Here is a 27,465-nt window from a genome sequence, read left to right on the forward strand (position 1 = left end):
AGGTGGTGGCCAGACATGATCTGGTGCACCAAGGGCCTTGGCTGGGTGATGCACGTTACACCTGAGGCCTGTCGCCTTCCAGCCTGACTCAAGTAATTTTTCTGAGATGCGAATTGATGCTAATAAAGGTGCTGCAGGGCCAGCTTCCCGTGGCCATAGGCCTTGCCCCTGCCCTGGAGAGTGCCACCCAGCCTCCATCTCCGTTCGAGCTGTGGCCTCGATGAAGCTGCTGTTAGGAAGCTCGATGATGCCTGCTAGGAAGAGCAGAATGGCACCCGCTCCCCCAGTTGGATCGCTATTCTGTGCACCATCTCCCCACTCGGGTTCACTTCGATCCTGGGTTGGGTTCAAAGCAGCTGCTGAGAGGTATTGGGTTCCCTAGTCCCTACCAGCTCCCCACCCCAGCCAGCAACTTGTCGCTGCATTTCAGGCAAGCACAGGGGACCTACAGTGCAGTGAAAGCACCTCCAGAACAACCCCCAGCCTTTGTGAAGGTGAGGGATGATTCTCCTGCCAGATGAGCCAAGATACTCAGCGCTGAGTGCATTAGTCCTGGCTCCCCCTCCCCCACGCTGGGCAGGGAAGAGCCAGCCTGAAAACGTGATGCTACAGGTGGTGCAATACTGAAAGACTGCAGCCTGCACCTCCTTGGGACAGTCAGAGCAGCACTGAGCCACAGCATACCGTGTTCTAGTTTGATCTGAAGGACGCTGACAGCATTCACAACACTGATGTCCTGCTGCCAGGAGCTACGGTGGACGTGTGGGAGCAGAGGGTTAGTACCGGCTGGGGCCCGCCACTGATGCTAATGATGGACAATGAAAACTGAAGGAAGATTTTTTTTTTTGGTTTTTTAATTTTATTTTTGTATTGATTACCATGAATACATGCGCTGGCCACATGGTACTGTCGAGTCATCAGTATCACTTGGGCTCCTTCAGAACCAACCACCCTCTTGCCAACCTGGGCTTCAGACCTGGCTGGTTTTGTTCCCATACTCGGGTTGAAAAGTGATTTGTGCTCACGGATGAATGTTCCTGGTAGGCAGCATCTTGGTCCGAGAGCCCCGGTCTCGGGGCTCAACAGGCTGGAAAGTCGGTTGTGTCACTGCTGGGTCGGCTGGGCTTGCTCTTATCCGGTGGGAGGCTCCTACTCACAAAGAAACTAGCTCACAAACAGGATTAAAAGTTAAGAGATTTACAACTAGATGCAGGAAAAGCAGTGAGGGAAGGAAACGCCTCCAACCTGGGCATGGAGGTGACTAGAGCTGAAGAAAGTAAAGGGCTAGAAATGCTGAGCAAGACGTTTGTCCTTGGTCCCATTAGCATTTGCGCCTGGGGCATAGAATTTGCTTTGATCTTCAGTTGAATGTTTGCCCAAATCTTTCTTCAGGGCAGGGCTTGGGTCTTGCTGACCCTTCCATCTTGGGCGACGTGCTCCCGTTCCCCTTCTCCGCCCTCCTTGACATCTTGTTCTGGGTCTCAGCAGCTTCGCTAGCCTTTGAACCAGGCCGGCTTGGCCCCACGGCCTCAGGCGAGATGGCTCCCCTGGGACTGGCCTCCATTGACTTAGGACACCATGAAGCCATGAGCTCAGGCGAGCTGACTCCTTTGGCTTTAGCCTCTATTGACCCAGGTCGACTTGCAGCTGGGACCTCGGCGGAGATGGCTCGCCTGGGATTAGCCTCCCTTGAAGAAGGTCGGTTGGAAGCTGGAACTTTGGGTGAGGAGAGCTCTTTGATTCGAACATCCATGCAGCCGGGCTGGCGCGACAGTGGGAAGACACCTCCTCTGTGCCAAGCCTCCTTTGAGCCTGGCTGGCCCGAACCTGGGATCTCTTGGGAGGTGGCTCCTTTGATTCGAACATCCATGCAGCCAGGCTGGCGTGACAGGGGGACCTTGGGGGTGGTGGATCCTTTGTGATAAGCCTCCTCTTCGAGGGGCATTTTGGCTGAGGACCTGGGACCCTGGGGGCCTCTGCTAGATGCCCGGCTGTTCTTACTGGAAGGCTCCTTTGTGGTTTGCGTATGTGATTCAGGCTCTCGGGGCTGTTTGAGGAGGAAGCGCAACGATGGTATGAACCTTGTGCTTGTGGCCTTGCTGTGATGCTGCACAGAGGCCAGCAGTGCTGGGGGGGAACACTCAGAAGCCAGCAGGGGGAGAGGGATGTGAAGGGCAGAGCTGGCACTACAGGCAAGCTGCTTTACTGCCAGTTGGGCATTGCACCAGGGGCCCCATTCAGAGAGAGGGTTCTGGGTCGCCACATTCCTAGTGGGTCCCTTCCCAGGCTGGGAGTAACCCCTTCCCTGCCTCGGGTCTGCTGCAGCCGGCTGTTTCCACTGACACCTGAGGATGAGCTGGTGCCGCTCAAGCGCTGCCCAGGGCCAGGGACTGTGCTCCGAGGAGCCCGGGAGAGCTTACTGTCAGTGTTGCAAAGTTAACCCTTAGAAACAGGCTCCCCTGTGTCCTGTGGGTTCAAGGGCTTCTGGGAGAACTTAAGTCAGGCCTGACCTGCCTCCTTCCTACCCAGAGCCCCTTCCTCCTGCCCTGGGCAGCATGCCCGACATGAGCTACCTCCATCCATAGGTCTGTGGGTTCCCAGCCCCTCCCTTGGCACCAGCCCAGGGGCGATGTGGGCAGAGGTCCCCACCTGCTTGGGGCATGGGCAAGAGTGAGTTTGGCAGGTAACCAAAGAGATGCCACTCAGCTCTCCCAGGAGCAGCTGGGGCAGGGATATTGGGTCCTTGGGCCCCTCCTCTGTATTCTGGCCAGCTTCCACTCAACACCAGCAGACCCACAAGAGTGAAGCTGCGGTGTGTGAGCTCCCCCTGCAGACGCAGCTGCAGCACTGCATGGGCACATGCTCCAAGCCAGGGCAGGGTGCACAACCAACGCTAGCTGAACCCAGCAGCCCCACCACAGCGGCCGATGCAGCCCTGCAAGCCAGCAGGGAAATAAACCCAGTGCCAACCAAATGGGAAAGGGACCAAACCTGCTAGGTGGGAGAAGGTTCCTCTCCCCAAATCCCAGGGGCTGTCAGTTCCCAGAGCCCATGACCTTAGTCAGATTAGCTGCTGTGCTGAGGGCAGAGAGTGGGGTTCTAACTGCGAGTGCGGGTTGGGGGAGGGAATGTGCCCTTCCAAAGTCTCCTGGGGGAGTGGGGTAGCAAACAGGTGGGTGCCTTCCCCATGCAGCTGAGTCAGCCCCCTCCCCAGCACGGCACAGGCGGCTATGTTCCCTAGATTAAATATGCTCTGAAATGATGGACAAAAGGTGAGGAAAAAGTGTCCTTGAAATCTGCCCTTAGGACACTGCCAGCCGGCTTCATAAACCCTGGCCTAGGTATGTTGGGGCACAGCTACTGTCTGATCATTCGCTCAACTCAGAGACCCAGACATCCCTACGGCAGACACAAAATTGCATCAACTGTTAATGCACTTGCAATTTCCTGGTGGCCATGGGGAGGCCCACAGGCCAGACCCCCCCTGTGGTCTGCAAGGGTTCAACCCAAGCCTCAGCAAACATGCCTGGTGCCATCTGCTTCCTGGAGGAAGGCACAACCTCTGCGCACAGGGCTCCCTACCTTGCCGGTGATCTGCGGGCGGAGGCCGTTGCAGGCGCTGGTCAGTGCAGTGGACTTGTGGATCCAGTCGGTGAGGCGGGAGGCTGCGGCGGCCGAGCGGGAGGTCAGGTTCAGTTTGACTGGCGGAATCTTCAGTGGCATATCCCAGGTTCCCATAAATGTGCCCCAGGGGGAAGCCTGCAGGGCAGGGGGGAGATGGCTTTGGTCTGGGGCAGCAGAGCCCTGGTAACTTCTCTTTGAGACAGAGCAGCCCTGCCTGCACTGGCATCAAAGGTCTGCTATAGCCAAGTTTGCAGGGGCTGTCCCTAGCCAGCTGGCAGTGAGACCCCACTACCCAAAGTTTCCTTCACTCAGTGAGGGAAACCAGCCAGCAGCAACCATGTTTACACACAATTGTAGCTAGCCTGGTTCTGAGGGGGGCAGGAACGATCCAGGAATCCAGCGGCTGCCTCTGGCTCCTCTGCACTAGTTCCCAAACTAAATACTGGCACTGGCTAGCTGCACCTTCTCTAAAGGCAGGCACAGCCTGGGCTCCCCCCACCCCCAGCCATGGTAGCATTCCTAGGAGAGGGCCCCGCACAGTGGGTTGAGTGCCCTGGGAAAGATGGGCCCTGTCTAAAGCCATCCAGTCTCCCAGCTCATAGGTAGAAAATATCTTCCCCACACAAAACTTCCTCAAACCCAAACCAGGAAGGACAGAAAGCAGTACTCTCTGTGGTGGGGGTTCATGGGCACATCCCCTCCAGTTTGTGATCACACCCCTCCCTAAGCCAGCAGCGAGTGCTAACGGGCAGGGGACATCAGGGCTAACTTCTCTTAACGTGATTCAGCAGGAAGAGGAGTCGTGACCATCTGATCAGCCAGGGCCTGGGCACTGCTGCTTAGTAGAGTTCCCTGTAGCCCACACAGTGCAGGTCTGATGTACCTGGCAGGGCTTAGATACCACAGTGATGGGCACCAGAGACAAGGCAGATAGTTACCCCACTTGCTGGCGCTCCTAACTCCAAATCCTGAAAACTGTTTAGTAAACAGGAGCCAAGCCAGCCCACTCACCTTTGAGCGTGGCACTGAGGGGAGCAGGTGCCCTCGGTCATTGGCTATAAATTGGGTGTAGCCTTCCCGGGCAGAGGGGCGCTGAGGGTGGAAGGGAATCAACAGTGGTTAAGATGTCCACATGCAGGAAGAACAGAAACAGGGAGGGGGAGAGGAGTAGAACACAGCCAGCCTGCGGCTGGGCTATGAGGGAGCAGTTGAGGGGCATGCCTGGGAGGGGATGAGCTGGAGTCCATCAGCCTGGGCTGTCAGTATTGGTGCCCTTTGCAAACAGGGTTTCCCAGCTGCGTGTGATCCAGACCTATAGGACCCCAAACTGGCCACCTGGCTCACCCTGGTCTGATCCCAGCACACAGGCAAGTGGGACACAGGGGTCTTTCTGCAGGTTACTGTGGCTCTATTGACACTATCTTATTGCCATGCCCCTCCGTTGGGGTCCCACTCGTGTTAGAGGCTAATGGTTCCTGGCTGCTCCAGAGGACTGTGGGCTCAGACACTCCTGGGCCAAGGCTCTGTTGTAAGATGGAGCAGCCACTCTTCACTTCAGGTGAAATATGCATGCAGCACAGCATGAAAGGGGAGCGCAGGCAATTCAGGTGAGGGCAGAGGGGCCCTACCTCCTTGGAGAGCTTGGGTAGGGTCCAGTTTTGCAAATTCTGTGCAATGAAGGCATCCTCATACTGCAAAAGAGAGAGAGGGCAGGCCATTAAACAGGCAGCTGTGCTAGAGCACTTCCCCACCCACTGCAGATACTCAGGGCAGCCTGGCCCTGCCCTGACCTCTGGGTGCTATTCAAATAGCCTGGGGTGGCCCATCCCTCACTCCCACCTCCTCCCCTGCCAGAGGTCTCTCCAGCCCGTCCTGTTGCACTGACACCGTCCTGCCCTTAGCAGCAGGGGAAGTGGGTGAGGAGGGCTCACAAGACCTTATTCCTGCTTGGGATGCAGGCAAGCCACCCTTGGGCCCCACGAATCAACCCAGAAACACCGACACCAGGAGCTTCCAGCAGGGCCCTGTGGCCAGGCAGCCTGGACTTGGGGAAGGAGCTCAGGATGGGAGCCGGGCAAGAGTTAGCTCGGAGCCAGGGGCCCTGAGCACATCTGCCCTGCAACCTTGGACAAGTTGCTTCCCACCCTAAGCCTCAGTTTCCTCTGCTGTAAATGCCAAATTCCCGGCCATGGGAGGAGGGGGAAGCCCTGGTGATGAGCCCCCACCCCCACCCGGCCCTGGGGGCGGGGCCCACGCTGGACCTGCCAGGGAACGGGGGCAGCTGGGGGGTGCTGATGGTGTGGGGTGGGGCTGTGTAGGAGGCAGAGTCTGGGGGGGGAGGGGAGGAGGATGTTTCTCGGCCGGGGGGGGGGGGGGGGGGTCTGTGCAGGGATCTGTCTCAGGGAGCTTGGGGGAGGGCAGGTGCCTGGGGGAGTGTGTGGGGGGGTCCACGGCAGTGTCAGGCCCGAGGGGTGTGTGTGTGTGTGGGGGGGGGGGGGCGGCTAGAGGGAGTGGGGCTAGGGCAGTGTCGGGAGCTGGGGGCGGGGTGCCTGGGGGGGGTGGCCCTGGAGGGGCAGGGCAGGGGGGCCAGGTCCGTGGGGAAGGTCTGGGGGTGTCGGGGTGGATGTTGGGGGGGCCGTGAAGGCGGCCCGGGGGGGCTTCGGGGGACCAGGGAGTGTGGGGAGGGGGCTGCGGGGGGACAGGGCCGGGACCGAAGGGGACCGCGGGGGGGGGGAGGGGGCAGGCCGGGCCGGGCCGGGCCGGGGCCGTGGAGGGGGGCCGGGCCGGGCCGGGCTGGGCCGGGGGGGTGCCCGACCCCGCGGCTCTCACCTGCCCCGCGCTGTAGTTCGTTGCCATGCCGCCTCCGGGCCACTTTCCGCTCTGTTTACACCCGTCTCCTAGCAACCACGGGGGTGGGGACGGGGACAGGCACCAGCCAATGGGGAAGCGGCGCCACGGTCTCTCGCGCTCTCTCTCCCCCCCCCCTCCGAATCCCACAAAGTCTCGCGTAACCTTCCGAGAGCTGAGCCCTTCCGGTGGCCCCGCCCCCTGGGATTTGGTCCCGCCCACCTCCCCCTTCCGGCTTCAACCGCATTGGCTCCCCACGACAGCCCCGCTCCCACCCGGGCGAGACCCCGCCCCCTCTGTCTGACGAGCTGACTCCGCCTCCCGAGGCCGGGCCGCTCGAGTTGCCGGGGGCCGCGGAGCCGGTTGGGCTCGCGCCTTATCCGGGTACCGGCGCGTGCGGAGCCGCCCCCCTCAGCTGGGGCCGCGCTGGTCGCGCCCGGCCAAGTCTCGCTCCCCGCGGCTGCTGGGGCTCCCCTCGTGCAGAGCCGGCTCCGGCCTGGGCTGGGCGGCCGGGAGCCCCGCGGGCTGGCACCGCTGCAGGGCCCAGGGCAGAAAGGGGCTAATGAAAGCCGCGGCCGCTTCCGCGCCGCTTGCTGCGGCGAGCAGCCCTGCTGTGCTGGGCACCCGGCTCGGCTGCACTCATCTGCCAAGCCCGGGTAGCGGGACTGGCTGTCCCGAGTTTATAGGCACGGTCCCGACGTTTGGGGCTTTGTTTTATAGAGGTCCCGAGTGCCCCCCCCCCAACCCTCCGTCCTGATTTTTCACACGTGCTAGCGGGTCACCCCAAGCCCGCACCACCAATGGCAGCGGGCACGGGGCTGGGGCTGCCCCCGCTGGGCCCTGTGCGGGGGAATGGCGCACCCGCTGCCGAGCGTGGGCTGAGTCCGTCTGCCTCCCGGCGTGTGTCAGGGGAACGTGAAATCGCGGCCCCGTAGCCAGGCAGAAGCCCAGGCTCAGGCTGGTCGGGTGGGGAACCTGCTGGGCTGTCACCAGAGACCAACGGTGCTCGTGACACCAAACATCCCGTTCCTCCGCAGCTGGGCCTTGTCTGCCAGCAGCTGCCACCCTGCGTGGCTGGTGTCCAAGCCAGCTGGCAGTACAGTACCCCCCAGGGAAGGGCTGGAATCGAGCCCTACAACCGCTGCCCCTCCAACCCAAACAGAGCAGGAGAGGGCAAGGGGCAGGACAGCGGAGGAGAGCAGCATTTTTTGGATGCAGAGCAACAGTGACGCCCTGTGGCTCATTTGGCTAACCACAGCTGCTAAATTTCTGCCTCCCCGCCCGGCTGTCTGGGTCTGCAGGGCATGTTCCAAAGGCAGGACTGGCTCCTAGGGCTCTTCTGATGTCCGAAGCTGAACTTCCTAGATTATCACTTGGCTCAGGGCAGCCCGTGTCCCTGCAGCTGTGCCTCAGTGCTGTGTTATTATATAAGAACGGCCAGACCAATGGTCCGTCTAGCCCAGTGTCCTTTCTGCTGACAGTGGCCAATGCCAGGTGCTTCAGAAGGAATGAATAGAACAGGTCATCATCCAGTGATCCATCCCCTGTCACCCATTCCCAGCTTCTGGCAAACAGAGATTAGGGACACTTCAGAGCATGGCTTTGCATCCCTAATAGCCATTGATGGACCTATCCTCCGTGAACGTATCTAGTTACTTTTGGAACCCTGTTATTGTCTTGGCCTTCACAACATCCTCTGGCAAGGAGTTCCGCAGGTGGACTGTGCATTGTGTGACGAAATACATCTTTTTGTTCGTTTTGACTCTGCTGCCTATTAATTTCATTGGGTGACCCCAGGTCTTGTGTTAGAAGAAGGCATAAATAACACCTCCTTATTTACTTTCTCTGCACTAGCCATGATTTTATAGTCCTCTTCAATGGTTCCCAACCTGGGGGATGGGACCCCGGGGGGGGGGCACCAAAGATTACAGGGGGGTCCATGAGGCTTCAGTAATATTGAGGTCAGCCTCGATCTCTGTGCTGGCCGGAGCGGAGGAGCAGCCCCCCCACATCTGCACTGACCAGGCACCCAGCTGGAGAGGCGTAGCCCCGGTTGGTGGGGGCCTGGAGCCAGGGCCCACCTCCATTACCCTCAGTTCATGAGGCATGGGAAAAAGTGGGGCCACACAGGGTGTGCGGTGACGGCTGCACCAGGGAAGGCTTCGCTTCTTACTCAGGTCAGAGTAATTTACTATTATTGATGTAATTGAGTGTTATCATTATATGTGTTTATAGGGGTTGTGTGTGTATGGCTGGTAAGGGGGCAGGTCGGGATATTGGGGGGGTTGCATGTGTTTCACCTAGTGTTAACCAGAGGTGCTTTCACTCAAAAAGGTTGGGACCCCCCCCCACACACACACACACACGGGGCCTCGCCTCTCTGCTGCTGCCACATTGGTGCATGGCTCCAGCTATGCTGGCCAGAGCACACAGCTGCACACAGCTGCAGGGACTTAGCTGTATGTAAATGTTGGTTGTCCCCTGGGCCCAGCAATTCTCTCGCTCGCCCTCCTCTAATCTGCCCGGCTGTGCCCGCCAGCTGCAGCCCAGCACTGCGGGGGACCCGGGTGGGACGCTCCGCTCGGCTCCAGCACAGGAGGGACCTTGCAGCCCCGCCCCTCCCGCGTTAGCAGCCCGGGGCTCGTGCCGTTCTGTGCCTCCTCCAGGGGCTTCCTCGCTCCTCCTGCTCGGCCGGGAACCCGCCGCCCAGCCCAGGTTCATGTGCAGATTCCCCTCCCCCCCAGCCTGCCAGGTAAGTGACGGGATGGCCCGGGGCTCTTCCCCAGGGGGAGATCGGGGCAGCTGGGGTCAGAGTGTGGGGCAGAATCTCCCCGGGCGTGGGAGCGGCAGATGGAAAGGGAAAGTGAAAGTGAGGGCCGGGCGGAAGGAGAGTCTCAGGGTGCAGCGGGGACTCTGAGGGGGGCTTTGGCATGGGTGCAGGAACTGGGGGTGCTGGGGCTGGCCACCTCCAGTGGTTTCCATCCTCTCCAGGGTTTGCAGTTTGGTTCCATGACTCTCAGCTGCTCCCCCCACCTCCCACTCTACAAATGGTTCCAGCACCCCTGGCCTTTGAGCTTTTCGGTTCTACTGGGAGAAATCGGAGACTGTGGCAGGCCCAGGAGTCTCATTCCCCAGAAAGTGCCCGATTCAGCACCCCGGGGGTTCTCTGCAGGGGTCCAGCCTGGACATAAACCATTTGTGCCAGGGCTGGCTTTGGCCTTGGAATGGGAAGGCTGCTGTTTCTGCACAGCTGGTCCAATAACCCCTTTGAGTGACCAGCTGTTTTCACTGCTGTAAGCCATGTGGGGGGGAGGCTGGCCCCTCTTGATCTGATTCTCATGCCTGTGTGGCCAACCTGCATCAGGAGAGCAGGTTAAAAGGGAGACCCCAGTAAAACTTGCCTGGCCTCGAAGCCACAAATGTGAAGGGCAGAGCCCTGCGCAGATACAAAATTTGCATCCGCACCCGATTTGCAAAAATGGTCCATGGATATAAAGCGGAGATCCGTGGATGTGCAGGGCTCTAACGAAGAGCTCAGTTCAGTAGCTGGCAGCGTCAGCTGGGGGAGATTGGGAAGCTTCCAGGCTGATGAGATAATTATAACTGCATAAAAACTGCTGTCTCCTGACCACAGTCAGGGCCTAGGTTTATCCCTGCCCCACAGGAAGCTGCTCTCATGGAGTCTTTTGGGGCAACCGTTATCCTATTGCTTAAAGGATGCCTAGGTGTATGCAAGATAAACAATGGACCGGGGGTGGCTACACGCTAGCAAAGTCTGGGAGAATCACTGAGCTCTGCTGTGCTCTCAGGGCAGCCGCTCACTGGCCAGCCCTCTTCTACGGAGCCCTCTCTGCTGCCAGACAGGCTGAAACAGCTGGACTGTCAGGCCTTATGGGGCAGCGGAACGTGGGGCCTGAAGGTGCCATGGACCTTGGAAGTGATGCTGGGGGCGAGGAACAGAAAGAGCAGGGTGGAGAAGTGTGTGTGTAGAAGTGGGGTTTGAGGGTGGGAAGGGGTGCATATACACGTGTGTGTATAGTTTTGCCGTCCCCAACCATTCAAAAATCACGAGGTTTAATAAACGATAGAGCTGGGGTTCTTTTTATTTGCTTTGTGGCACTAGGCTATTCAGGGGTCAAATTTTCTAGCTTTTCTCTTCCATTTTGTTTGACTGTTCTAAGAACAACGAAGGCTGGGATTCTCAGGTAACAACCAGCTCCCTGGCGCTGGGGCTTTAAGAACAACATGGCAAGACCTGTGACAAAATCATGATAGTTGGCAACAGTGAATTATTACTGCCCCCAGAATCTGACCCCTGGTGGAAAGGGCTTTCCTATACTGTTCGCCTGAGATGGAGTCTGGGGAGGGTCCCACAGGTCCTGTTCTCACCATATCAACCATGGTCAGCATTTGCAGGAATTCTGTCTTTCTGAATTATTGAAAGGTGATTTGCAGATTCAATAGCAGGAGGTAGTACCTTTTTCTGCTTCCTTCCAGTGTATAAGAAGGCCAGGCAGGGACTTGTTTTTTAGGGGTGGGTGAGAAAGGGAGACGTTCCATCTAAGCTGCATAACCGGGAGCCAGGCAAAGCCAGAATCAAAGCCCGACACCTTTCCAATGGTTGGTTTTGAAGCTGGTATTTGGGGCTGGAGACTGTATTACCGGCGCCAAAAGTAAAAAAACCTCGTGAGTCAGGCTCCCCCTCCCCCAAAAAACTCATGAGATTTAAAAAAAAAAAAAAAAAAAATCCTGTGTTTTGGCCTGTTGTCTGACTGTTGAACTTCAGCTCACACCCAGCGTGTGACCTACTGGGCAGTTCTCGCTACTTTATAGGAATGTGTACTGCTTTCTCAAAAGATACGTTTATTAAATTAAGCCCTGCAGTTTTGGGGGCTGACGCAGGTGGGGTCTCCTCCTTTCTGCACACAGACTCAATCTCCTGCCCGCTGTGCTCAGTCTTGGAGCTTGGCGGTACTGTGGAGTGAACTCGAGCTGTAACTCAAGTATTGCCCCTGACCTGAGTCCAGTCCACACACGCAAACCCTTCATTTGAGTGTAACTGTGCTTTTCACTAGAGCTGTCTGGCTACAGCTCGAGTCAGCACAACTCATCAGCGGCTACCATGCCCACTGTCTTGAGAGGGTGGCCTCTCTCACTCCAGCTAGGCCACGGTGTTTGTACAGAGAGAGAACTAATACACATCAGCTATTTCACTGTCAAACTCTAGTGGAGACAAGGTGCAGGCACTTGTTACTGCAGGGCAGCTGGGCAAGGTCTGTCTCATCTCAGGCTACCTCACATTAAAATGACAGAGCCTTGTCTACACTAGATTTCCTAGCCAAAGAACCGAAGTGTGCTAGTTGTACCAATGTAAAAACACACCCTTTTCTTTGCAGTGAAGACCAGGCCTAATTCAAGTGAAGACAAGGTGAATTAGTTCTGCAGTAACATGCCCCACCCTCTTTTTAAAGGAACAGTTCCCGCTGACAAGGTACAAATGGTAAAAATGCAACAGTGAAACAAATATTTACACAACATCCAAATTCACATATTTTAAATCCTAGGTAAGACCATTCTAACAATGACCACCAGGCCCTTACACTAACTCTTATATTTCCACTTTTTTTCACTCCCAATGTGGTCAAGCACCGTGCAACTCCACAACCTTCAAATCCAGAAAACAGACCTTGCATTTCAGCTACAGGGGTTGTCACTGATGGGAAAAGCATCCTATTATTCTGTATGTGGACCTGCACATACAAAGAGACATAGCACACACGTTGCCAGTGGTTACACAAGTATTTGTGAGACAACAGGGGATCTGCCTGGGCATCAGGATTGTAGGTTTCTATTGTTAGTGTTAGGAGCAGATTGTGGTCTAGTGCTTGCAGGCAGCCTAGCTAACTGTAACAATGCTCCTGTTTGGGTCATCAATGGGGAATGAACCTGGCATTTCCGGATGTAAAAAGCATTAATAGCTACTATTGGATCCAAAGAACCAGATCTATTGGTATAAAGGAAGTTAAGTAATAAGTTCATAAATCTCTAGATGTAGTCTAGCTGCTAGGCAGTGACAGAGCTATGCTGTTTTTGTGTGGGCTAAACAAGTATCTAATCTGACATGCTTTTTCTGAAAGGGAGTGTGGCAAAGTGGCTTGCTGAGCCTTGGCCTTATATTAGAGCTCTGTTCTGTATTCCCAGCTCTGCCTGCAAACTCATTTATCTTATCTGTGGTGCCTTGAATCATAGGAAAGGTTGTGAAGGGCACAAAAATATTTAGCCCCAATGTCTTTAGCTTCCCTTATCAATTTTCTACGCTTCAGAACTTCTAATATCTTGTTTGCTATGTATTTCCCCTTTTTTCCTTTTGTTGTATGTTGCTTTTATATTTCCCATTATTGCCTTTGTTTTGCTGCTGAATAAGGAAAGGCTTTTAGCCAAAGTTGCCCTCTTCCTGATTGTGAAATTGTGGCTTTTTGGCCATCCCATGAAGTCTTTTTAAGAATTCCCAGTCAATTCCTCTTATAATTTTCCTTAGCTTTGGAAGATTAGTCCTTTTGAACCACCAAGTGTACATGGTACTGCCCTCTGCCCATGTTAAACGTAATCAGGTCATGATTACTAGTCCGTAGGCAACCGCCAACTTCCAGTCCAGTCATTCATTCATCTTTATCTGTCACAACAAAGTCCAGAATACCACTCTCTCAGCTTAGGTGCTTTTTGGGTTAAAAGAATACCCCCTCTATAATTTGTAGACTCTTTAATGCTGTTTTATTGCTGGCCGCCTGGGACCTCCGGTGTATGTCTTCTAAACTGAAATCCATGATAAGACAGTGCTTCTTTTCATCTGCTTCCGAATGGCTCTCCCCCATGCCCACAGTTTCTCTGAGGCGGTTTTGTTCCCAAACTTAAACAAGCTAGTTTCTCAGCTCACCATTGCATCTCCGGTTTTGAGAGCCTCTCCTCACAGGGGACTGGCAGTTCTGCTTCCTACGGCTTTCTGTCTCATCCAGTTCCTCCCCCCAGCAAGCCCCGTTCCTCTTTATCTCTCTGGACTGCCCCCTGACCCATTCCAGCTCCAGGTGCAGCCATGCTCCCATTATTGCTCAATGGGGAGCATCTGCTCTGGCACAGGGGAGCTGGGCGTGCTTTAATCACAGAGGCCGCCACCCTGTGACAGACCTCCCCCCTTTTCAGAAAAACCTCTCTCTTTCACAGGCAGGTCTTTTCCTGACCTGTGAGACCCTCCTTATTCCGGGGCCTCCACTCCAAGGGACCCCCCGAAGCACCCCCAAACTTCCCCCTTACCAAAACAAAACATTCCCCAGTACGTGACACAAAAACAGCCCATATACGTTCACATATACCGACGAGGACTCCCCAGGTACCCCCCGGTCCTGAAAGCCAGGCTTACAGTTCATACCATCACCTGCCTAGTCTGGGGACCCCCTCTTCTTCTCAGGATTTGCAAGGGCTCTTCTGATTCGCTCTCAAGCTCCCTGACCATCAGGATTAGGAGGCCTCTTGTCTCCTGAGTGGCCTGATGACTCCGGGGAAGTCAATGGCAAAACTCCCAAAGACTTCACCGGGGCCAGGATTTCACTTGTAAGGGGCTAAGAACGAATGCTGAGAACGTATCCGCTGGAGACGGAAGCGGCTTCCCCTGCCTTTGTATGACGGATGTTTCCCTCTCCCTAGCTTTCCCGGAGACGCCACGGCACAGAGTGAGCGAAATGGCGTCCAGCCAGCGGCCTGCAGTGACCGACGGTGAGTGTGACCGATGGGCTCCTCTCACCGCAGACAAACCCGCGCTGCTCCTGTGGCAGAGCGCAGCGCCACCCCTAGAGCCCTGCCCCATTCCTGCCAGCGCCCGCCTGGGAGAGACCAGGACTGGAATAGGGATGGAGGTTCTGACAGCTGTGCTCTTGCACTATCCCTGCAGGGAGAGGCTGGGATTGCAGATGCTGTGAGCGCCTTCCCAGCCAGTGCGCCTATATTAGTCCTTAAAATGCAACTTTCTCGTAAAGGCTGTACGTGGAGTGGTTGTGATGTCTCAGATCAGGGTGCAAGTTACCAATGAATGGATATGAGCCATCCCAAGCCAGAAGTGCCATAATGTCTAAGTGCTGGTCTTCTCCGCAGATGACATTGAAGCCTTCAGAAGCCACCTGGATAATTTTACATCTGGGGAGCTGCGGAAGCTGAGCGAGCACTTCCGCCCGGACTTGGTCTATGTCCTTGAGAACGACATTCTCACCGTGTTGCAGGAACTCACCAGCAGACGCGTCATCACTGCTCAGGAGGCCGAGGTACGGCTCTGCTCACTGAACGACGGGAAGCTAGGCTAGTGCTGCCATTCTAGGCTAGGCATTCTTGGACCTTAGAGCTCTCCCCATGGAAACCTCCTCTGGTGTCAGGCCAATGGGGCTTGTGTGTGCAGTCCGTAGAATCCTAGGAGATGAGGGTTGGAAGGGACCTCGGGAGGTGTCTCGTCCAACCCCCTGCTCAAAGCAGGACCAATCCCAACTAAATCATCCCAGCCAGGGCTTTGTCAAGCCGCAGCTTAAACACTTCTAAGGATGGAGATTCTAGCACCTCCCTAGGTAACCCATTCCAGCGCTTCACCACCCTCCTAGTGAAAAACCTTTTCCTAATATCCAACCTAGATCTCTCCCACTGCAACTTGAGACCATTGCTCCTAATTCTGTCATCTACCACCACCGAGAACAGCCTAGGAGGGTGGTGAAGCACTGGAATGGGTTACCTAGGGAGGTGGTGGAATCTCCATCTTTAGATTTTTTTAAGGTGCGGCTTGACAAAGCCCTGGCTGGGATGATTTAGTCGGGTTGGTCCTGCTTTGAGCAGGGGGTTGGACTAGACACCTCCCGAGGTCCCTTCCAACCCTCATCTTCTAGGATTCTATCATTCTAAATCCAGGGAGATATGACAACAGATACTAGAAACTGTAAATCACGAACGAAGATAAATACAGTGTAGGGGTGAGCACCAAAGCGGAGTGACATCGATCTGCCCCTAGGTTATACACTCATTGTAATTCATGGTTAATTGTAATCGCTAAGGGCTCTCAGTCTGACCTTCCATACTGAGCCCCTTGGCAGTCACCCGTCAGGTGTCTCTACATCCAGGTGTGCCGGGAACATGCCTCCTCAAAGTTAACCCTTAATTACACTTCCAGGTGGCATTGTAAGAGCGATGCTGACCTCTGACCTCTTCTGGGGATGAAAATGCAGCAGAGCCCCCAATCTGCACTGATCTGGGGCTGAAAAGCAATGGGGAGTCCTACATGAACCCAGATCTCTGCCACAGCAATGAAACTCCGCACTTTGACTTCCTCACCAGCCCACTCTGCCCTGGCAGAGCCTTTTGCTGCCCTTCTACCCATGGGCCAGTTACTGTGTTGGTCACTTTTAAGAAGTGGCCCTTGGGGCGTTAGGTCACCCTTCTGAGTCTATTCTAGCAGCTACACCCACCCTGCCACTGCAAGCAGCTTCTGACTCTTCCTCCTCTTGTGTCCCTCTGTGGTTTAGGATTACGGTGCCTGGGAGAAGAACCACGACTCAACCAGCGCTGCAGAGAAGCTGGTGGATGACGTTTTGGTTTCGAGCCAGGCCACAGGGCTGGGTTTCTGGAAGTGTCTGTTTGCTCTGCAGAGCAGGTGGGCTCACCCCAATCTCCATGGGATGCTGGATGAAATTGTTCAGAACGGTAATGTACTCCGCGTGGGGGACACCTGCACCGGTGGGGACCCACGGGAATCGTATGAACGAGAGAGCAGAGAGCTGGGCGCAAGCAGGGAGAAAGAAGGATCTGTACAGAAGTGGGGACCCCTTTTGGATGGATAAGGTGCCTGTAGAGAGAGAGCTGGGCAGAGAGCAGCTCTGACCGTGCGGTGATGAGCATGAAAAGAGAACAGTGAAGAAATGGTCTGGAGTGGGTCCTGATCTCAGACACCCGGCTTCATGTCCGCACAAGGCTAGGAGCTGGTTTTAGCAGCTATGTGGCGATGTACCTGATGTCTCTCTCTCATGGTGGAGATGAAACAAGTCCGTTATAATAAATATAAAAGGAAAACTCAGTGTTGTGTCACTGATGTTAAATATAGAGGTAAACCTGAGATCTCAGAACAGGGAAATGTGATATTAAGGTCATGTTTGTAACAATAACCCTTGGCGGCTAACAGCACAACCTGCGCGCTCTCGCTTTCTATTTAGGTCAAAATCTGTTAAAGGAAAATCTCCTGAACAAAAACGGGCACGCTCTTGACGACGAACTGAAAGGTACCGTGATGGAATTAAGCTGTACGTAACTGGAGCAACGTCTCATCCCTGTTCTTGCTGATGAACGGCTCCATCATGCCTTAGAGGCGCTGATCCGTGCTGGGGTTGGGACAGAACTGCGCGATTCAGACTCGGCTTCGGTGGGGTACAGTGGGCTGAGGAAACACGCCTGCAGAGCATGCAGCTGACTCCCGCTGTGAGCTCAGCCATCTCTGCTAGCCAGGGCGCACAGAACAGGACCGTGGCCCTGCTTCCTCCTCACCCCTAGAGGCGTGTCCTGTGTCCCAAAGGGTGCTAGGAAGGTGCAGGCGGCAGGGGGAGGAAGCAGGATTCCTGCTTTGGGGTGCACAGGGAATGCAATTGTGTCCAGAGGTAGAAAGGCTTCTTACACCCTTTCCCCTTGTGTAGGTGCAGAACACCTGGGCTCATACTGACCCAGCCTGTATTGAGCTGCACTGGAATGCATTGGGCAGCGCAGCACGAGTGCTGGGGCTTCTCTGCTCTCTTTCAGCTGCACCTGCTGAAGCGGATCCTTATTTTATAGGTACGCTGAACCAGCTGTGGTCAAAATTTGACCTGTCAGCGTTGCTGGGTTTGCAGGTATTGAATCACACGAGCTGGAACAGGGCACGTGTTGCCGTCCTGCTGTATCTCAGTGCAAGGTCCAGTGCAAACCAGAAAATATTCACGATCTGACTCGGCAGAGAAAAGGGCAGAGGGAAGACAGAGAGTGAAATCAGAGCAGGTGCTTATCTCTCCAGGCCACAGCCTGGTATCGGATTAGAGTACAAATGAGAAGAGATGTGTTTCTATCAGGCCTTTGCTTGTTATCTCTCAAGGTGTAAATGGTGATGAGCAGTAAGGGGTGAGGTCAGAAATGGGAAAGAAAGACAGAAACATGACGGGGGGTGTAAGAGAAAGGTGGCTGGGTCTGCGCAGTGTCTGTCTCATCACATTTCTTCATTCCAGATTTGCAGGAAAAGCACAAAGCCAAGCTCCATGATCTCACACGGATGCTGAATGAAAACAAGACCCCCAGGCAATCGGAAGGGCAGAAGTTCCCCATCTTTAGCCGCTATGTGGAGCTGAAGGTGGTCTCGGACCGTCACTTCAAGAAGCAGACTCATCATGAGCACGAGGCCCTGGCAGCAGCCGGGGAGCTGAATGAATATCGCCTCCAGAGGAGAATGAAGAGCGAGCTGGAGCGCATCACCCCTGACCGGCTCTTCCGCTGGTGCTTTCGATCCCGTCGTGTCCCGCTGTCTGTGATGGTGAGCGGAGTAGCCGGCGTGGGCAAGACAACCCTGGTGCAGAAATTCATCTTTGACTGGGCAACAGGGAAGCACTACCAGAAATTTGCCTTTGTTTTCTTCTTCAAGTTCCGGGAGCTGAATCAGGAGACGATGAGCCTGGAATCTCTGATCCGTCGAACACATCCACACCTCAGGGACAAGCTCCGAAGAGTCCTGGAAGACCCTGAGAAGCTGCTTTTCATCTTTGATGGCTTGGATGAGAGCAAGACTGATTTGAAATTAAGCAGAGGTGGATCCAATGAGCTGTGTATGAATCCAGGGGACGTGAAGCCAGTGACTGTGGTTGTCGCCAGCCTGCTGAAACAGACTCTGCTGAAGGGATGTTCTGTGTTGCTGACCAGCCGTCCCAGCAAGCTGACCAATTTGGAGGCTGGAGTCTTCCATAGAGTGGCCAGTATCGTGGGCTTCCTCTCCAAGGAAAGGGAAAGATACTTTTCTATGTTCTTTGGAGATGAGAGAGTCTCCGGAGAGGCCTTTGCGTACGTGAGGGACAGTCAGGTTCTGTACACCCTGTGCTACAACCCCTCTTACTGCTGGATCACATGCACGGCTCTGAAACCCTGCTTCGCCAAGGCAGGGAAACCCCAGCCTGCACCCAGAACAGTGACCCAGCTCTTTGTGAGCTACGTCACCCACGTTCTGGCCAATCACACGCAGGAGCGGCCTGAGCCTCAGAGGATGCGAGATACATTGATAAGTGTCGGGTGGCTGGCTGAATACGGCATGAGAAACCACACTCTAGTTTTTGATCTGAACTGTTTACAGGCTTTCAACGTGGAGTTTTCTCCATTCCTCTCTGGCTTCATGGTGGAGAACCCTCAAACTGATGGCTGTTCCCAGGTGACCTATTCCTTCCTTCACCTCACCATCCAGGAGTTCTTTGCTGCCCTCGTGCATTACCTAGATTACAAGGAGGACAAGTTCAGAGAGACAATGGCTAAAGCCAGGTCCTGTAAGGAAGGTGACTATGAGATCTTCTCTCGCTTCCTGGCAGGGCTCTCCCATCCTGCCACCAGGGCGCCTCTGGAGAAATACGTGGGGAAGCTCTCTGCAGAGGCAACTCATAAGGTTATTGAGTTGCTCACTGAGATGAACTATGGGGAGATGGAGAACATGGAAGAGCCTGAGGGGAAGAGGAGACTGATGAATGTATTCAGTTTGCTCTTTGAATCCCAGAACAAGCAACTTGTGTGTGAGGTGGTGGGCAAAGATGCCCAGCTGGACTTCTCAGACTTGTACCTCCTGCCTGTGGATTGTACCGTCCTTGCTTATGTGCTGAGTTGCTGTGAACAGATAGGGCGCCTAGCCCTAGATTCCTGCCTCATCCAGAACGAGGGCCTGGGGAAACTCCAACATGAATTACACAACATCAGAAACCTGAGGTAGGAAAAGAGGCTGTGTGTAAAATGTAAAGCATTACAGAACTGAGTTCTGAAATCAGGAGCACTCTCAGGCCGACGGTTCCCAGCGGTGTTACAAATATGGACATCACACCGTGCCGTAACATACAAGATCCAAACCCATGTTATAGCCGTCCTTCGTCTATTTCACTTGTGGACCATTTGAAGGTAAATGTAGACCAGGCCACGGTGTCCTTGGGACCCAGTTCTGCTTCTCTCGTGCACCCAGTGCTCCCCCTGGATTCAACAGGAGCTTTGGCTGGGCGAGAAGTGCAGGATCAGGCCTTTCACTTTGTGAGCCGTCAGGATGAAAAGGTCCCTAGCACTGGCTGTGATGCAAGCGAAGGTTGAGGTGCAGCTCACAGCTCGGCTGTGGATACAGGTTTTGTATGTGTGCAGGGCTCTATCGATTTGTCTGTATCCAGCCTGAAATACTTTGTTCTTTCATTCCCCCCAGTCTCTTGGACAACGATCTGAAAAATCCTGCAATGGAGATTATTTGCGATGTCCTAAAGCACCCAAACTGTAAGCTGCAGGCTCTGAGGTAACTGCGTGGTCTGGGTCTCACGAGTAATTCTCTCTCTCCTTTTCAAATGTATTTCGTCTTCTGAAGCGTCATGGGGCCTGCTACCAGTGTCCATGGGGGGGCTAGGTCAGGCGTCACGATAACCCTGGGGCTATGCCCTTTTGTCCTTGCCCATTGTCTGCTTTTTTTTGTTTTGTGTTAAAGCGAAGCAGCAATGGGTCTGTTCAGTACTGGGATGGGAGATCTCCGGGGAAAATCCAGGGTGGTGGTGATTGGGAATGTGGCTCTTTTCCCTTGGAGTCAGGACTGAACCAGCGTCCCAGCAGCGGCCGTGCGACAGAGATGTGAAATCCAGGTCCTCCTGAGGTCTCTAATGATCTGTTGGCTGCCCACTCTGTCTGCTGTAACCCATCCCCCTGGAGACTTTGTCATCCTTCTGGCTTGGAGGCCTGTCTGAGTCTCCTCCCTGCCAGGCTGGGCCCCTCACTTTGGTAGTGTGGTTTGTGCTTTATCCCGCTCCACCGCCCAGTGCAGGTGTGCTGCTCCCCCCACAGACCTTGCAGGGCCAGGGAGTGAGAGGGTGAATCTGAGAACTAGACCCGTGGCTCTGACTTGGCCGCATGGAGCTCAGATGCTAGTTCACCACACCTGTCCCACGCTCCCCCGCCCTGGCTGTGGAGCTGGCTCTGTGCGGGTGTCCTAGTGCAACGTCACGCTCTCCTGGGGCTGCGTTTGGTTGCTTTTTAGCAGTCGCTCTGCTACAGCCCCCAAGACAGACTCACGGCCCAGCATGCAAACTCCTTGGCTCCCCGTTGCGGCCTGCAGCGCTGCAGTGCAGATTACGTGTTAAGCGAAAAGCTTTGTCCTTCTTCTGTCTCGTTCTTCCCCTGGGGCTCTGGCTGCCCTGTCTGCATGTGGTGGCCCCTCCATCCTATCCCCATCTGTGTGCCGTTCATGCTGACGGGTCTCCTCCCTCATGACTGGGTATTGGTTCTCTGGGCGCCTCTCCCATTGTGTCTCACTCATTTCCTTCCTCCCCCATATGATCTGTCAGCTCCGTGTCCCTTTGTTCTGTTCTCCTATTGCTTCTCACTCATCCTCCTCTTGGCTCTGACATTTTCTCTCTCGTCTCTCTATCTTTTCCTGTTTTTTGCTCTCATTCATGTGGCTCCTTCTCTCGCTCCCCGCTATCTAGCCTTGGGAAGAACGCATTCACTGACGTCTGCTATGAAGCCCTGGCCTTAGCCCTCAAGGAAAACTGGACCCTCCTGAGTCTTGACCTGAAGAAGAATAAACTGCAGAATATTGGCCTTTCCTACCTATTAAAGGTGTTTGAGTCCCCAGAGTGCAAGATTCAGAAATTAGTGTAAGTATCAGTGACACTGCTGCTCTAGGGCACTAAACGTTTTCTGGGTGTTTGCTCTTCCTGTTTCGATATTTGTGTTCGACTGTCAAAGCCCTTCACCCATTTCCTGGCGTATGCTTCATTTCAGATCATGTCTGGGAGGGTGACACAAAAATGAGGATTCACACGAGCACAAAGAATCTTGTCAGGTTCACATATGCTGGTCCCATCTCCCGTGGAGCGAACCACGCAGGGGAAGGGGAGATGAAACATTTCTCCTCCAAGTCCCTTGAAAGGAATGGCCAGCCCTGCCTTGATCAGCCAGTTGCTGCCACAGGAGAGGGGCCAATTAAATTTGCACTGCTTTGAAATCCCTGCCCAAAGGATCTCAATATCCTGATCTTGGCCTCAGAAGCAACATGCTTTCCAGAAAAAAGTGGTTGAGGCTGTTCTGATCTTGTGTGGGTGTGAGCGTGGCAGGGAGTGGAAATGGAGGGGTTTCTAGGTACTCTCATGACCAGTCAGTTATTGCACTAGCTGGAATTATTTCTGGGAAGTTATATGGCCTGTGGTGCGCAGGAGGGCAAACCAGACGATCATGGTGGTCCCTTCTGGTCTTAGAATCTAGGCATCTAGTGGATTGTTGATTAGGATTTAGCAAGGCGAAGAGTCCATGCTCAGCCCCCGTACCAAATTTAGGTTTGTTAAACCTGCGTGACTCTGCCGTACACGGTGAGATTAGCAGAAAGGGGGGGAGAGGCAGGGGGACAGAAGGAGGCAAAGTGACATGGACCAGTGAAAGGAGGATGGTGGGGAGATGCACAGACGTAGACAGCCAGACATGGAGGAAGCCCTGTCTGTACTGCAGCCTTTCTCTAAGGTGTGTGTCCCGTGCTCTGCTGCAGCCTCCAGAGAACTGGTTTGTCAGATGACTCCTGTGAGAGACTCTGCTCTGCCCTTTCCAAGGCCTCCAGCCTTCGGCATCTGAACCTGAGTGCGAATATGTTCTCTGATCGGTGCACTGAACACATGCATTTCTTTATCCTGACGTGCCCCAGCCTCACCGAGATCAGGTAAGGCAGCGCCCCCGGCTCCTCCCGCAGGGCAGACACACAGCCAGTTCGTTTTCTTTTCTCCTCTCGTTACGCACATCTTGCAAACCTCATTTCTTTATTCTTGGTTGTGGGGAGGGGGACTGGGAATGGATCTGATCCTGGTTGGTGGGGACCAAAGGTTGCTGCTGTCCCATGGCTGGTTGGTGACCCATGTCACACGATTTTGGTGCTCTTTAATCACTCCCTGGTGGCCACGTGTCCCATCACCACGGTCGGTGCTCAAACTGGCGTCACTTATCCCAGTCTGCTGGTAACCTCAGCAAAGGAACCAAGGAAGAGGTGGGCTGTGGAGCCTGGCCTGTGCGCTCAGTGTCCTGCCCGGTGAGGGCTGAGGCATTGGCTGGTGCCTATGTGCATGGCAGGGGCATGAGGGCTTCCTGTGCTGTGCTTGTTCTGGGAATCTACCCAGGATTCAGACTCACGGGATGTCAGTCAGGGCCGCCGAGAGCAATTCCGGGCCCCAGGGCAGAACAATCAATGGCTCCCCTAGAAAGGGAGAGCTGAGGTTTACGACCATGGGCGGTGGATGAAGCTTCCCCTGGGGGAGGCCAGCTTCCCATCCCGCTTCTTTCGCCCGTGGCCCTGCCCTCAGTCACCCCCACCCCACCCAGCCCCCTCCCCACCTCAGCAATATTCCCCTGAAACTGAGGACGGCTCTCTCATCCCCAGTGTCTTGTTCTCTAGGTCTGTGGCTTTTGTCTCTTTTTAAGTTTTTTTATTGTAAAATAAGTAGAACACCTTTTGTTGAGAGAGGGCCACTACAAAGCACACTTTGTCACGGTTGTTTTTCAGGTTAAATTTTTATTTGAGATGATTAAACACGGCCTGTTTAGCAAAAAGAACATAAAAGTTTTAAATTGAGGGGGAAAATGTCAGGAAAGGGGTAGAGGGCTGTTTCTTCAGATAACCCAGTGCGTGCGTTTATCTTGCATCTGAAAAGCAAACTAACATTTTTTTTTAAAGAGTTCCTTTAAACATGTCTTTTATGTTTTGTTTTATTATTGTAAAACCCCATCCTTGCCTGTGCTAAAGCATAACCACTAACGAAGAAAGGCTGCCCACAAAACCGTTTCACTAAAAAAGATTTCCAACAGTTATCAGTATTCCCCTAACTCAGGAGAGCAGCCTCATCCCCAATGTCCTGATCTCTAGGTCTGTGGCTTTTGCCTTTTAAAATAATTTACTGTAAAATCTATCACTTGGGGGTGTTTTAATGGTACCCTGAACTTTTAAAACTTCCTTTACACTCCTATAAACAGGTTTCAGTTTTGCTAGTTATTTAGACTAAAATCTTTGTGTAATTATTTGGTTATGAAAATTAAGGCAACTTAACATCTCTTTAGGCTTACATTATTTAATTTTAAGCCTGAGCTTTTGATATAAAAGGTAACAGCTTCTAAAAAAGCTTGTTGCTTCAAATAGGCCTCGCTGCGTACATAAGAGGGTTTATGTTACATCTCATTCAAAAATGACCATTGATGGTTTTTCATGTTATTTAATATGATAGCAAAAGTGTTAAAACAGTTTTAAAAAAGTGTTAAATACCTTTTATTGTAAATTATAACTGGGCTATTGCTGCAAACATTAACAGCTTTTAAAAAAGCATGCTGCTTCAAATAGGTCTCACTGCATAGAAAAGAGTCCTTACATTTTATTAACATACCACCAGTGCTGTTTTTTCACATTAGCAAAAGAATTAAGAAAAAAAAAAAGTCTAAAACATAAGGTCAGGGTTTCTCGACAACCGGTCCCTGGACTGGTGCTGGTCCCTGAGGTCTCCTGAGATCTCCCTGACACAGTTTAAGGAGGCAGCAAACCGGTGCCTGGTATCAAACAGGTTGAGAAATGTTGCACTAGGGAAGTCGTGGCATGCAGTAGCAAGGTTCACGTGGACAGTCAATGCACAGCAGGCTCATGTGCTGTAGATTACGCCCAGCTTGCTGTGCGCTAAGTGTTCATTTAGACAAGCTCTTAGTCTCTTGTGCCTGACTTTCCCCCCCTGTAAAATGGGGATAATAGCACTTCCCTGCCTCCTAGGGTTGCTGCATGGATAGATACACTAGGACTGAGAATGGAGCCATATAAGCACCTAAGAGAGAGAACAATAGCAGAGTCATGTTCATTTGTGATACGAGTTACCAGACAGTAGCCCTGCATGTTTTCTCTTCGTCTTCTAGGCTGGGCTTGAACGACTTCTCTCCAGCTGTGGAAAAGCAGCTGAAGAACCTGCAGAGAGAAGGGCTGGACATTCATTTTTAAAGAACCCAACTGTGCTGTTCTGTCCCATGAAAGCAGCACCTGGGCTCTAGAGATGCACTGCCTGGTGCAGTGTCTGCTGCGTGTGGTGAGGGGTGACGCAACTGGGGATTAAAGGTGCCTTGCATAACAGTAAAACAAATAGGGGCACATTGCAATGAACCTCTGACCAAACTCCTATGATGGCTCTGCTGAGCAGGGGACTACAACACCCATCAGCCCCCTCCCTGCTGCACATCTCCTTCCTGCTGGCTGGGTAAGGAAGCAGCAGCCACATGGCAAGCAAGGAGCTGAAGGGAAACTGAAACAGCAGCCACCCAGCAAATAGGGAGTTGGAGAGAAGCCAAATTCAGAGTGGAATTCCCAGGAACCGTATGTGCAGAGCCATGGGTGGAACAGACTGTGACTGCCAGATGGAACAGGTGGGTACAGGTCTGTATGGGATTTATGGGGGAGCAGCAGCGGCTGGGCAGGAACCCAGCACAGAGTGTCCCCAATGACCGATACTAAGTGAGCCTGGCCTGGAAACCTACAAGTTCCTATTTGCTTGGCATAGAGACTGGAAAGGGCACCCCCAGGCGCAAGGCCAGAAGAGCCCTGACTCTGGATTGGATGGCCTCAGGGGCTCAAATATTTACTGCTATTGTTCCCTTTGAACTGTAGCTGTTTAAGTCTCTGTACCTAGGCTACCTACAAACTTTCCCTTTCCTGCCAACTTTTCTAAAGCATTTCTGTTCTCCATATGAAAATTCTTGTCCCCACTTTCTACAAATAGCCCAACTCCAGACTGCTACTGGTCAGTCGCAAATCAGTCTGAAGTTGGAAAGTCCATCATGGGAGTTGTGGTGATGCAAGTGTGTAGGGGCATTAATTGCCTCCTGCTACGAAGGACTGTGACTATCGGTAATATGCAGGAAATAATCGATGGTTTTGAGGCAATGGGATTCCCTGGATGGAACGCATATCCCAGTTTTGGCCCCAGACCATCTTACAACGGAGCACATCAACTGAAAGGGCTGCTTCTCCATGGTCTTGCAGGCACTGGTGGATCATCGGGGCCGTTTCACTGACATCAACGCAGGGCAGTTAGGGAAGGTGCATGATACACGCTCCTTTTGGAACACTGGACTATATAGAAAGCTGCACGTTGAGACTTTCATTCCACACCAGAAGATTCCAATGGGGGATTTGAAAATGCCCATAGTGATCTTTGGAGACCCAGCCTACCCCTTTCGCCCATGGCTCATGAAGCCTTACACCAGGAACCTAGACAGCAGCAAGGAGCGCTTCAACAACAGGCTCAGCAGGTGCCGAATGACCGTTGAATGGACCTTTGGTTGATTAAAAGGTTGCTGGCGCTGCCTTTTTGACTGGCTAGACCTCAGAGAGGAAAATATTCAGATGGTCATTGTGGCCTGCTGTACTCTGCATAATATTTGCGAAGCGAAGGGAGAAAAGTTTCCCCGGGGTAAAGTGCTGAGGATGATTGGCTGGCTGCTAATTTTGAGCAGCCAGATACCAGGGCCATTAGAGGGGCACAGCGGGTGGCTATTGGAATCAGGGAGGCTTTGAAGGTGCATTTTGACAATGATTCCCAGTAATGTTTCTTTATGCGATGCACTTGGTCAGGCAATGTTTACTTGCCACCTTGAATGACCCCTGTAATGCTCGCTTCCTGAGTGTTAATTGTACCGAACAAAATGTTGTTTGAATGTTTGCACTGACTAACGCATGTATGACACAAATAAAGACTCATTTTATTTCAAAGACTCAAGTTTAATAACAGGACAAAACACAAAATTTTGGTCAAACAGAGGCCATAGCAATGAGGTACAGTCTCTCAGTTATGGCTCTCTCTGCTGTGTGTAACTCCAGGTTTCATTGTTAAACCAGTTCCTAAGGGTGGAGTGCATGGGGTACTGTGAGGGACCGGGAACACATGAGGAATGCAGTGGGGGAGTTTGGGGAGGCATGGAATGGAATTCTGTATTGCCTGCAGGGGAAATCATGCATGGATGTGCCCAGGCTGCAGTGTAATGAGGGACTTCAGCATCTCTGTCTGGCCTTCCAGATGCTTTATCATCCGCTCCTGCCCCTCTCTCCCTTCCAGGCTATCCAGCCTGAGTTCTTCATTAATTGTCTCCCTCCATAATCTTTTTTCACTATGTGCTGTATCTGTTGACTGCAGCACTTCACGAAACATATCACAGCAGGCTTCTGTCAGGCCTAAATATGCCTAAATCTGCCTTTGCTCCAAACATACCTAGCGCAATGGGATGCAAAGCCCTGCTTGGGGTCCATAAGTGCTCCTTCAATCGATCTTGTCAGATGAGGGAGTCCCCTGGCTAGTAGGGGGTTCTAGACTCCCCCCTTGCCTTGGGGTGCTGCCTCCTCCCTTTGAGAAGGCAGGAATTCACCCAGGAATCATGTCAATGCTATTATAAGCCCATGCGCCCCCTCAGGAACAGGCTCCTGGGTCAGCAACAGAGTGAGAATCCAAACCACCCGATCTCCCTTCTCTATGATCCAAGGTTGCAATGCTGAGTCCAGGTCTCTGCTGTGTTTGACGGCCGCTGCTCTTGTCCCAGCGCTCTCCTGGACTTCCTCGCTGGAGCTGGGCTGCCCCCTGGGTCTGGTCTCTAGGTTGACCCTGTGACCTGTCCGTGCCTAGGGCAGCCACCTGAAAATGCCAAGGTCAGGGCAGGCTGTAAAAGGAGAGCAGATTCTCCCAGCACTGGTGG

The 27,465-nt window shown here is 53.6% G+C and overlaps 2 protein-coding genes across 3 annotated transcripts; one reads left to right on the forward strand and one right to left on the reverse strand.

The window, feature by feature from the left end:
* Window positions 1-469: 469 nt before the first annotated feature.
* CFAP126 (cilia and flagella associated protein 126) lies at window positions 470-6,594 on the reverse strand. Of its 2 annotated transcripts, XM_067569474.1 has the most exons (5): window positions 6,454-6,594; window positions 5,253-5,315; window positions 4,636-4,716; window positions 3,583-3,759; window positions 470-2,047 (listed from the first exon to the last, which is right to left on the reverse strand). In XM_067569474.1, exons 1-5 carry the CDS (start codon window positions 6,478-6,480, stop codon window positions 1,361-1,363), a joined length of 1,035 nt encoding a protein of 344 aa, XP_067425575.1. In that variant the 5' UTR covers window positions 6,481-6,594; the 3' UTR covers window positions 470-1,360. The 2 variants fall into 2 exon arrangements, with proteins under 2 accessions (XP_067425575.1, XP_067425576.1); XM_067569475.1 differs by lacking the exon at window positions 4,636-4,716.
* A 2,506-nt stretch (window positions 6,595-9,100) lies between these two features.
* LOC137167365 (NACHT, LRR and PYD domains-containing protein 12-like) lies at window positions 9,101-26,468 on the forward strand. The gene is made up of 10 exons (XM_067569470.1): window positions 9,101-9,223; window positions 14,170-14,238; window positions 14,614-14,780; window positions 16,020-16,197; window positions 16,704-16,769; window positions 17,739-19,464; window positions 19,940-20,026; window positions 21,204-21,374; window positions 22,259-22,426; window positions 24,646-26,468. The coding sequence occupies exons 2-10, from the start codon at window positions 14,205-14,207 to the stop codon at window positions 24,725-24,727; spliced, it is 2,679 nt and encodes an 892-aa protein (XP_067425571.1). The 5' UTR covers window positions 9,101-9,223; window positions 14,170-14,204; the 3' UTR covers window positions 24,728-26,468.
* Window positions 26,469-27,465: the final 997 nt, after the last annotated feature.

Source organism: Emydura macquarii, unplaced genomic scaffold (assembly GCF_026122565.2).
Source record: "Emydura macquarii macquarii isolate MOO-44397 ecotype Brisbane River unplaced genomic scaffold, CSIRO-AGI_Emac_v2 contig_2924, whole genome shotgun sequence".
In the NCBI taxonomy this organism is placed as follows: domain Eukaryota; kingdom Metazoa; phylum Chordata; order Testudines; family Chelidae; genus Emydura; species Emydura macquarii.

Excerpts from the sequence above, each read along its gene's own strand:
- CFAP126 (XM_067569474.1), bottom strand. The coding sequence starts at position 6,480 with ATGGCAACGAACTACAGCGCGGGGCAG. Across the intron at positions 4,717-5,252 it reads TACCCAAGCTCTCCAAGGAG|CGCCCCTCTGCCCGGGAAGG; the intron begins GTAGGGCCCCTC and ends TTCCACCCTCAG. Across the intron at positions 3,760-4,635 it reads CCTCAGTGCCACGCTCAAAG|GCTTCCCCCTGGGGCACATT; the intron begins GTGAGTGGGCTG and ends CCTGCCCTGCAG.
- LOC137167365 (XM_067569470.1), top strand. The coding sequence starts at position 14,205 with ATGGCGTCCAGCCAGCGGCCTGCAGTGACCGACG. Across the intron at positions 16,770-17,738 it reads TCTTGACGACGAACTGAAAG|ATTTGCAGGAAAAGCACAAA; the intron begins GTACCGTGATGG and ends TCTTCATTCCAG. Across the intron at positions 20,027-21,203 it reads TGTAAGCTGCAGGCTCTGAG|CCTTGGGAAGAACGCATTCA; the intron begins GTAACTGCGTGG and ends CCCGCTATCTAG.